General features: G+C 42.3%; 1 protein-coding gene across 1 annotated transcript in view; it reads right to left on the bottom strand.

Moving 5' to 3' along the window:
- STAB2 (stabilin 2) overlaps positions 1 to 11,030 on the bottom strand; it is a 176,862-nt gene that overhangs the window by 108,403 nt on the left and 57,429 nt on the right. Inside the window, exons 16-19 of the mRNA XM_006141408.3 lie at positions 8,441 to 8,494; positions 8,052 to 8,132; positions 5,535 to 5,687; positions 1,935 to 1,997 (exon numbers count right to left, since the gene is read on the bottom strand). Coding sequence (XP_006141470.1) covers positions 1,935 to 1,997; positions 5,535 to 5,687; positions 8,052 to 8,132; positions 8,441 to 8,494 — 351 coding nt within the window. The remainder of the gene's footprint in view (positions 1 to 1,934; positions 1,998 to 5,534; positions 5,688 to 8,051; positions 8,133 to 8,440; positions 8,495 to 11,030) is intronic.

The raw sequence follows: 11,030 nt of genomic DNA, 5'->3' as shown, positions 1-11,030 counted from the left end.
GGGAAGGAATAGAGAGAGAAAGAGAGAGAGAGAAAGGGAGGGAGGGAGGGAGAGAGAGAGAGAAGTTCTACTACAGTTTGGATGATAGTTTGTCCATCAAAGTTTCATATTTTGGAATTTGATGTTGGGAAGTGGGAAGGCCTAGTGGGCAATGATTGGACTGTGGTGATTGCACTGTGGAGGCAACACTCTTCTAAATAGATCGGCGATGTCTCATAAGACCCAATGAGTTCTATCTCTTATGAGAAGAGGTTAGTTCTCAAGAGAGCTAGTTGATATAAAAGAGAGAGACCAGACTATAGCTCTTTTTCTCTGCATGCACCTCCTGTCCTCTGTGTTTCCATTAGACATGCTATAGGCCTGAGCCTTTGGGCTTTTCAGTCACCAGAATGGTAAGTTTGTTAATAAACCTCTGCCTTCCTTATAAAATCACTCAGACTCAGGTATTTCTCTTAGCAACCCCCAAACAGAATACTACACATCCCAACATGGTATCCATGCTGCCATCTACCCTGAACCCCCAGCCAGCCCCAGATCATGGGCATCTGTGCCTGGTGTGCTCAGAGAGGTCTCTGGACACAAACCTGGAACCCTCCCATATAGTCAGCTTGTAGAGCACTGTGTTACAACTGTGCTGCCATTGCACCTGCCCCCCCTTCCCCCAAAGCTCTCTCTTATGATCAAATTATAGGCAGTAACGGATGTCATTTTTACCTTAGAACACTTTGCTTTTGCCATAAAGTAGCTGGTGTGTTAATTATAGATTATTGTACAACTGTCTGTTTTCCTTTTTAGACTGAGCTTCTCAAGACAAACCAACACACACAATAAGCCAATATCTTGTTTATCTGTATGCTCCCAGACAATGCATGTCTAATATATAATTAATCCTCAATAAATGTGTGCGGAATTCTATCAGTGTTAAAAAGGTTTTGATAGCTCCAAAGTCAATTTCCTGATATTTACTTTATTTAAAATTTTTGACTGACAAAATTATACATATTTGTGGAGTACAATGATGTTATGTTGTATGTATATGTTTTGAGATTTTTAAATCAAGCTAATTAACATATTCATTGCCTCATATATTTATTATTTCTTTGCAGTGAGACCATTCAGAATCTACTCTAAGAAATTTTGAATTACACAGTTCATCATTCTCAACTAGAATTTTCATGCTGTAAAACAGATTGCTAGAATTTATTTCTCCTGTCTGCCTGAAACTATGTACTTTTCCTGCTATTTCTTTTAGGTTTCTCCGGAATAATTCCTGGGAGAAACACATACAAATACTGAATTTTATTTAAGAGGGAAAAGTTGAGAAGAACCTTTACTGAAAGGCTATTTGCTTTAGGTCTTGTGCTTGGCTTTTACCTATACTAATATTGTTGCTATTATTATCTATAGGAGAAGAAAATTAGAATAAAAAAGTTAAACAACTTGCCAGGGTCAGTGAGCAAGGATTCAAACACAGGTTTGTGGGTTGTCTTTCTTTTTCTTTATTTTGTTTGGGGAGAGATTTTTGCTGTAAGGCGCATGTGCTTGCAGGAGAGACAGAGAGAGACAGAGAGACAAAAAGCAAGAAATCACCTCCCAGAGAGGATAGCCATGCTGCAATCCCTTCTCCATTCTCCTCTTGGGATCTTGGGCACGCACAGTCATGTGCCAGTGTGAGTTTTAAGCTCCAGGTCAGAGACTCGAACCACAGTAGACTACCATGACTCTGAGGGGTCCAGCGATGTAATCATTACACCATCTACTGGCCCCATGTGGGTTGTCTTTCTACCATTCCCCCATATGGCAGACTAAGAGCTAATCTTACATTTACTCAGTTAAAATGAGTAACTTCTAAATAAGGAAGGCAGGAAGGCTGAGAACCCACATTAGTGGGGTTACTTGGGTAATTTGTGGTCTCAGGAAGCTGTCACACTCACTGTGGGCTCAGAGTTAGCTGGACATTTGCTCCAGTATACCACGGAACAGCTCACGCAGGTGCCCTGGAAGGAAAGAACAGCAGATCAGCACAAGTGTCCCTCTGATGGGAGACAGAAGGGGACATCTCGTCCTGCCCTCATACTTCCCTCCTTGTGCAGGGAGTTCTACCAGAGTTACACTCCTGGCCTCTTCCTACCCCCCACCGACTCCTCCCCAGGGAGACAAGATGAAGTCAGTGCTAGGGGTGGGGTGGTTTTTGGAGAAGGAACTGAACCTGCTCAGAGCCGCTCCTTCCTCTCCTTCTTTCAGAGCAAGACTGTCTACAGGCCTCAGCATTCTGATCTCTCTGCCTATAGGAAGACACCTGCCCTATAGGGGACACCTGTTTGGAGGTGAAATATTAGCACTGGCCGTGGACTGAAAGCCATGTTTTCCAATTAGCCTGGCAGTAATGAGGCTGAATGTGGAATCTCTGTTCTTCAGTTTCCCTGGGTTCTCCTCCATAGGTTCTGAATTTAGGAGGTAAGAAATGGGGTGTATGTCTCCAAATCTTTCTAGATCCATTCTGTAACTACCCAATTCTGTGCCCCAGCCGCTGGACCCTGAAGGTTGGCTTCTCGGGCCCGCCAGCTTCCAGTTGATGTTGGCCAATGTGGGACAGCAGCAATATATTATTGGTTAGGAAGAGAGCAAGGCTGAGGATTTCTTCCCTGTCCCTTCTCTACGTTGGCAGTGTCCATATAGCTTCTGATGGGTGTCACTTTTTCTGCCCTTCCTGCACTACTGAGTTCAGGGACTCCATACCCTCTCCCCCAGGCTCTTTGGTCCTCGGTTCTAGTAGTGTCCTGCCACTGCTTCTCCCTGAATGCCTCAGCATCACTTGTTGGTTTGCTTAGGACTCCCCATACCTTTGCAATAGCTTCTCTTTAAATCCTTGTCACCTGGACCATCTCAGATTAAAATCTGTTTTCTGCAGGGACTCTAGTAGAGAGCAATTTACTAAACCTCTAAAATCCAAACATGCATGCCCAAAGGCAGACATGGGTTCAACCTGGTGAAAACAGACTTTAGAAGGTACCAGCTACTCCTGTTCTTTGTTAGTTCTAAATATGTTTCAGAGACTACATTTAAATGATCGTAGATGCAATCAAAACTATCCTGAACCATGCAGAGCATGTAGATTTGACTTGAACCTAGAGGGACCTAGAGAAATAGCAAAAAAAAAAAAAAAAAAAAAAAAAAAAAAAAAAAAAAAAAAAAAAAGTCTTTCTAAGGTAGCTATTGGGATGTTCTTTTCTCTGTGTAATCAAAATTCTTAGGATTGTAGCTCAAAGCCACATCTTGATTCTGTCCTTCAGAAGGATGGATAATAAGCTTTGGAACAACCTGGAATAGAACAGGCCTGAAACAAGGCAGGCAATAAGGCTGCCCTTTTCCCTCCATAGACTTCCCCTGAACTTCAACAGCAGCTGCTTAGTGTGCGGGAGCTCTAAAGGACACATTTAATTATTAACTCCTAGTCCTTTGCTCTTTCCTGCAGAGGCCCTATTTTCCAATATTTTCATCTTTGGGCTAGGAGACAATTCTCGCTGGCCTGGTCTAAGTCAGGTAATGCATCTGCCAATGCTCCCCCCCCACCAAAGAATGAACCAAATATAAATCCCTACTAGGGACCTCTAGGAGAGTGACCAGGTTACTGCCTCTCTGAAGAAGGAGTGCTCAGAATGGAATCCAATTCCCCAGATGGTATCTGACTGGCACAGAGGACCAGTCCCATCCCTAATAGCCTAAAACACATGATAGTCATTGCATCAATTAAGAAATTGAGAATAAAAAGAATCAGCCACAATCCTGTGCCAGGTGCTCAGCTAGTTATTTTCAGTCTTTATAACAAGATGACAGATCAACAAAACAAAATTTAAAAAAGCACCATTTTTCCTTGTTCCAGTCTCATGTTTTAAGGATAACATAACAACCAGTGACCTATTATTGAAATGTTCTAAAAAGAAAGATCTGGACCTATTATTGCTCCAAATTGAGGTAATGGTTTCCATGGAAACTGAAATATTGCATGTATGGCAGCACTGGAATTTGGGGTGCTTTTATTAAAGCTGGCTGAGCCAAACATTTTCTGTGAAAATAGGAACGAGAAAACAGAGCTCAGAGGGAAACAGAAAGTCTAGTTTCTGAAAAGAATTGCGGTATGATGGTTGACTGGCTCAAGCCAAGTAGCTTACCCAGGAAGACATTCTATTTTAAGTCCCTTTTAGAGAGAGTAAAGCTATTGTGGTAAAGCAGGGTGGTCCTAAGTGATAGAGGCAGAGAAAAGAAGGAGGAGGAAACTGATGGGGGAAGAAAACTCTGATCTGATCCAGAAGTTTTGGTGGAATAGTGTCCAAAAGTTCATATCTCCCCATAAGCTGAGAACATGACTTCATGAGGGGACTTTAAACATTTATGGAAAAATTAAACTAAATTTCTAGTTTGTTTTGGTGTAAACTTGTTTTTAAGGTTTTTGCCATAGGGCACGTGTGCTTGCTAGAGACAGAGAGGCTGAGAGGGAAATTGAGAAATCACTTCCCAGGGGGATGGTCATGCTGCAATCCTTTCTCCTCCACTTTCCTCCTGGGATTTTGGGCACATATGCATATATGCCCCGCATGAATTTCAAGCCAGGACTTGAACCATGGTCGGCCATGTGAGAGTCTAGCACCTGAACCTGATACCTTAAACTATGATTGAATAAACTATGGTTGTGTTAAGCCACTCAGTTTGTGACAATTTGTTATGGAAGCTCTATGAAACTAATATATTTGGGTAGTATCTGTCAAGGTAGAAATTCACCCAGGAACCTTGGCTCACAGTTTATGAGACAGGACCTCAGACTTACCTGCCTCTTCATGAAGATAGAAGCCTCTTAGGGATGAGGCTCCTGTGATAAAAGTTTGCCAGCTATCTTTTTGTTTTTTCCTAAGAGAGATTTTTGCTATAGGGCACATGTAGTGCTGGAGAGACAGAGAGACGGAAAGTGAGAAATTACCCCCTGGGGGGATGGCCACGCTGCAGTCCCTTCTCCATTTTTTGATTTTGGGCACATGCACTTGACATGATTTTAAGCCACTGGGTCTGGGACTCAACTACAGTCGACCATGTGGGAGTCCAGTGATCCAGTTATAGAAACATTATGCCATCCGTGGGTCCCTTCTTCTTTTCTTCTTCTTCTTTTTTTTTTTTTGTTGTTGTTGTTTTTTTAACTTTTTTTTTTTTTTTTTTTTTTTAGAGAGAGATTTTTGCTATAGGGTGCATGTGTTCACCGGAGATACAGAGGGAGACAGAGACAGAAAGTGAGAAATCACCTCTCCAGAGGGGATGGCTGTGCCACAATCTCTCCTCCTCCATTCTCCACTTGGGATTTTGGCTACACATGCACACGTGCCTGGACAGTACTTAAACCACTGTGGACTATGTGGGAGTCCAGTGATGTAACCATTACGCCATCTGCTGGTCCCTGCTAGCTTTCTTGGAATTGTGAGGACTGGAATGTTGTTTGCTCTGAGGAGCTGTTTGAGGGCCCCTATGTCTTTTCCTAGTTTTCTTACCAGTTTCATTTCTCGCTTTGCTTCATCACATCGATGTGGCAGAATCGGAACAATGGAGGGAGGAATGAGAACTCCACTCAGTGTATAAATCCGGCCATTTTGGGCAGCAACCTCGATTTCTTCCATTGCTACATCATTTGCCAGAATCCGTCCCTGGAAAGAAGCAATGGCATCCTTCATTCTGCACTGCAGGAGCACCAACAACCCCCAGGCAAGTGTGAATGTGGCAACCTCATTATAAAAGCCCTCAGTATCACTTAGCTTTTTTTTTTTTTTTTTTAACTACCAGAAGGCATATGTGCACACCAGAAAGAGACAGAGAGAGGGAGAAAACACTTCTCAATGGGGTAGGGTCATGCCACAATCCCTTCTTCATCCTGTTGGGATTTTAGGCACATATGCTCACGTGCTTTTCAAGCTTACAGGGCTGGGATTCCAGCCATGGTTGATAACATGGGATCTGGCTCCCTTAGCTTCTAGGCCACAAGGCTGGCCCCACTCACTTTTTATTGGAGGGAAGGTTGCTGTTAGGGGGTTTGGCTGACAGGGAAAGATTGAATATGTTATATGAATTCTTGGTTGATACCAGGCAAGGGTGTCTTTATAAAAATAGTCCTTGCAGGTGCTTGAATAGGAAGAAGTATGACTATTCCATCACAATATATTTGCTATGGGACCTTAGGAAAACTTTTTTCCTTTCTGAGATGAATTCCATTTGTACATCTGTTGCTCTTAAATTATGTTCTGCCTTAGGTCCTGGAAATACAGAAGTGAACCAACAAATAGACAAGTTTGAGTTCATGTTTTAGTGGAAGGAACAGAAAATTAACAAATCAAGAAAGATTTTTTGGAGAGATTTTTGCTATAGGGTGCGTGCGCTTGCCAGAAAGACAGAGACAGAGACAGAAAGTGAGAAATAACCCCCTAGGGGGGATGGCCATGCTGGGCATGCATGCACACATGCCCGGCATGGGTTTAGGCCACCGGGTCTGGGACTCAAACCACGGTCAACGACATGGGAGTCCAGCGACATAGCCATTACGCTAACTGCTGGTCCCAAGATTTTTGATCTCCACTTTCTCCCCAGTCTTGCTTCTTCTGTAGTATTAATGGTAACTTCATCCTTCTGAGTGCTCAAGTAAAAATCCTAGGAATTATCTTTCGTTTCCTTTGTATTCACCCCTCATCCAATTTATCAGCAAATTCTTTTGGGTACGCTAACTGCTGGTCCCAAGATTTTTATCTCCACTTTCTCCCCAGTCTTGCTTCTTCTGTAGTATTAATGGTAACTTCATCCTTCTGAGTGCTCAAGTAAAAATCCTAGGAATTATCTTTCGTTTCCTTTGTATTCACCCCTCATCCAATTTATCAGCAAATTCTTTTGGGTCTACTTTCAAAATACATTCAGCAATCAACCTCTTCTTACCATGTCCCTGCTACCAGCCTGGTTTGAGTTACCAACATTCTTTTCCTGATAATTGCAATAAAATGTTGCAACCAGTCTCAAAACCTATGTCTGATAGAGAATGTCATCTCTATACTCTTAATCCCCCGTTTACTTCTTATTTCGCACATAGGAAGAGCCTGCATCCTTACCTTGACTTCTGAGGCGATGAGTGACCTGCCCCACCTCTTCTTCCCCTCTTACTTCCTGCCCTCCTCTTTCCTTTCTCCCCTTCTCTCCCTCTGTTCTAACCACACTGGCCTTGCTGTTCCTCAGACAGCTTGGTCATGTTCCTGACTCTGGGCCTTTGCACTTGCTGTTTCTTGTCTCGGGACTGCTCTTCCCAGAAATACCACACTGCTCTTTCTCCATTTCCTTCAGACCTTTGCTGAGAAGTTTTCTTCTCCGTGAGACAGTTCAAGGGCACTTTATTTGAAGTGTCAGCTCCATTCTCACTTTCTATTCCCCGTCCCTGTTTCCTGTCTTTCTCCATCACTATTTTTCTAATGTATGCTGTATTTTACTTTTTAAACTTATTCATGATCTATCCTCCTATTTATATAGATGAGAGTTCCATGGAACCCAAACTTTATGTGTTTGTTCATTGGTCTCTCCTCAGGACGTAGGAGCGTTTCTGGCACAGAATAGGCACTGTGTAGGTATATGTTGAGAGGGGATAAGGTCATCATTCTCACCCTCAACAGTGATTCTACAGGAGACACAATCACTCTACATGGCTAGATATTTGCTGCTATTACAACCCAAGGGAGTTAGCTGAATAATATCATCTGCTTTGAGATTTAAAAAAAAGTCATGTTCTGTCCCACCTCAGAGTCTTTGCACATGTTCTTTTCCCCAGAACTTTCTGCCATTCATCTCTGCTCAAGTTCACTGTACTCAGCCTTCAAAGTTTGGCCAAAACCTTCACCTCCTACTTCAGGTCCTCTTGACCTCTACTTTCTGAGATCATAAAAATTTTAAGCCTATGAGTTAGTATAGAGGTAGACTAACTTGATGAATTGTCACCATTGGGGCAAAACTGTAATGACGCCAGTAGTGGGTTTCTTACTTACATTGTCAGTTGTGTTAAATCGTATGATCTGGTTGGCCATACTCCTGATGTGAGGGGTGGAAATGAGAGTGGCTACTTCAAGCTGCAAGAAGAAGAGAACAATGGAGGCATTTGGAAAAACACACAAGGCTCTGATTTCTCAAGATTTTCACTGAAAAGGAAAAAAAAAGCTTTCAAAGTTTATGAAATAAGTAGTGGGAACTTTGATGTCATGAGTTCTTGTGACTTTGAAGATTTCACTGGAAAGGGGCTCAGTATTCATGCCAAGGGGTTTTCTTAGAGCTAAAAAAAGAAATGTCATAACATTTTCAGCACCAAACTACTGGAATTCAGGACTAGGTCAGATATCTTAGAATTAGGGAAAAAATAGCAGTTGAAAGTCAGGCCCACCTGGGTAAATGGGACGATGTGGTATCTGACAAGTTCCAGAAGCTTCCTAGATCCCTGCAAAGGAACCAAAATACTTCGTTAGTCAATGATGAAAACACGACACTCTTACTTTTGTGGGAGCCTCTTTGAATGACTTAGATACATAATGAAGAAAAATAAATGATCTATAACCTCTTTATTGGTAAAACTTGTTGAGAAAAATCCCATCCCCAATAATAACTAACACCCATCAAAATCATACTTGGTGGAAGAGGCTGTTTTGTAAACACAATTACCTGCATCTCATTTAATCCACTCAACATCATTGTGATGTAGGGACTACTATCAACCCATGTTATATGTGATAACACTGAGTTTCAAAGACATGTCCAAGGCTACAAAACTAAGTCAGGCTATGAACCTAAGAATAAGCCCAAGTTCTCACTCTATTCTGTTACTTCTCCAAAGGCCTAAGGTTACATCACACATTCCTAAAGACAGCCTCAGTTTTTGTGACTCTATTTCACATATATAAGTATGTGTCCGCTTGTCAGGCCACATGCTGGTCATTTAGAAATATGTGCTTCCAAGGTCCTGATCACCTTTTCCTTCCACAGTAAGGTCATTTCTTCCTTGAAACTGTTTCAAGGTTTTTCATGCCCAGAAAACTAAAGGAGCAGTGGAGAAAAAAGAGATCATAGACAAGATGCGCAGTCCCTGAAGGGAGCCTGCAGAATGGAGGAGTATGGGATCCCTCTCTTTGAGGGATAAGTTAGTGGCAGCTGGGGTCTGTTGCAGGAATTCTGCATGTTCCCAGCTGAGTCAGAGCTGAACTTTACAAGCTTTGTGACCATTGAATTCCATATTTAAGTGGCACAGTCACAGTCCTTCTGGTTTAAGCACAAATCAAGATGCTAATGATTGTCAAGAGGCTGATAATCTTAGGGAGAGGTCCCAATAGCTTGATGTCCTGGATGGAATAAAGCTCTCCTGAACCTGAGTGCCCCTCTCCCAGCCTCTGTGTAACTGAACTGCAAACTCCTGGAAGGCAGGGAAGTGGGGCTGTCTGGTTTATTAATTTCTGTGTCCCCAACCAGCATGGTATATGGGGCACATAATAGGCCCATAAACATTAGTGCCAAAAAGTCAAAAGAAGAGGGGAGGGATCTTGGGGGGAAAACAGTGAGCTGGTCCTTAGAAACCTGAGTTCTAATCTTGGCTCTACTTCTGTGTAACCTTGACTAAATCACTTTACCCTTGAAGTGTCTCAGTTTTGTCAGCAAAATAGAGTGCTATGGATACCTTCCAGTCCTCTGAACTACAGAAAAGAATTGATCAATTGGATAATCCACTTCTAAAGCCTCAAGAATTAATTGGCATTAGGTCCTTTTTACAAGAAAAAGGAGAATGAAAGGGATAAAGGAATTGATCAGCATCCCTCCCGCCACAGTGGGGGCTACTGAAGCCATAGTGCATCTGGAATACACTTGCATATTGTTCGATTTGACAGATGTGCATTCAATGGCTGCTGCTGGAGAGCTTTTGGTGTAATGCATTCTCTCCTTTATGTAGACACTCATGTCTTCCTGCCGCTTTAGGTAAAAAAGAACCTCAAGTCCTTTGGTACCAGGGACAGAAAGGGAAAGCAATTCTACAAAATTGTTAATTGAACTCTGTAAACTCATCTCCCTTTATCCCATTTTACTTGCAAGGTATCTATGAATTGGCAAGGGCAAATCTCTTGTTCCCTTTGCTTTTGTTTCTGTCTAGTTCAGTAATGAAGACATAAACTAGGACTGTAATCAGTATCCGTGGTCTTTATGGGGATGGGATGGTTTCCAGACTGAAATTTTGCTTTGAGGAGAAGTAGAAAAATGCACTGGAAAGAAAAATGGCATTTGAAAACCAGAATTAGAAACTCTTCTAATGAAACTGGTTTATTTTCCATTTTATTGGTATAGCCAGTGCATACTTTATAGCTAGGTCTTTTCCTGAGGATAACACTGAAGGGTGTTATTAAGAAGGATGCAGAGAGGAGTTTCTCATAGGGTGAGAAATTTTAACTCATATAGGCTTTGGATCTGAGGAAGAGGCAGAGATAATTTTTCTATCCCTCACCTAGAAATTGAGTCTTTGACCCAGAACAAAGAGATGTGAAATTTTATATTATTTGCAGGCAGAATGATGCTGCCTTTGAGAAAAACAAGACTGAAAGCCAGGAGCAGTGGCATACTGGCAATTCAATTCTATGGAGTCTGGGGGATATCCTTGATTTATAGCATTGGCTAATTTCTGTGGTGTAAATATGCCCAGCAAAGACTAATTTGGAGCTGCCAATGTGATCTCATCAACAGACCTGGGAAAAGATCTACACAATCTATTCTTAGGAGCCTAAATAAATAAGCTAGCTACAGCCACCAAGGAAGGAGTTATAAGAGGAAAAAAAGGAGAACCTTCTGAGGTCAACCAGTGGTGTGGTGATTGAGAGCTGAATCTCAGGGGCCGGCAGGTGGCCTGGTGGATAAGGGCACTGGACTCCCACATGGTTGGCCACGGTTGGAGTCCCAGACCTGGTGGCTTGCTTTCTCACTTTCTCTCTCTCCTCACTCTT

Source organism: Tupaia chinensis, unplaced genomic scaffold (assembly GCF_000334495.1).
Source record: "Tupaia chinensis unplaced genomic scaffold, TupChi_1.0 Scaffold000054_1, whole genome shotgun sequence".
Lineage (NCBI taxonomy): Eukaryota > Metazoa > Chordata > Mammalia > Scandentia > Tupaiidae > Tupaia > Tupaia belangeri.
This window is presented reverse-complemented; position numbering and strand designations above follow the sequence as displayed.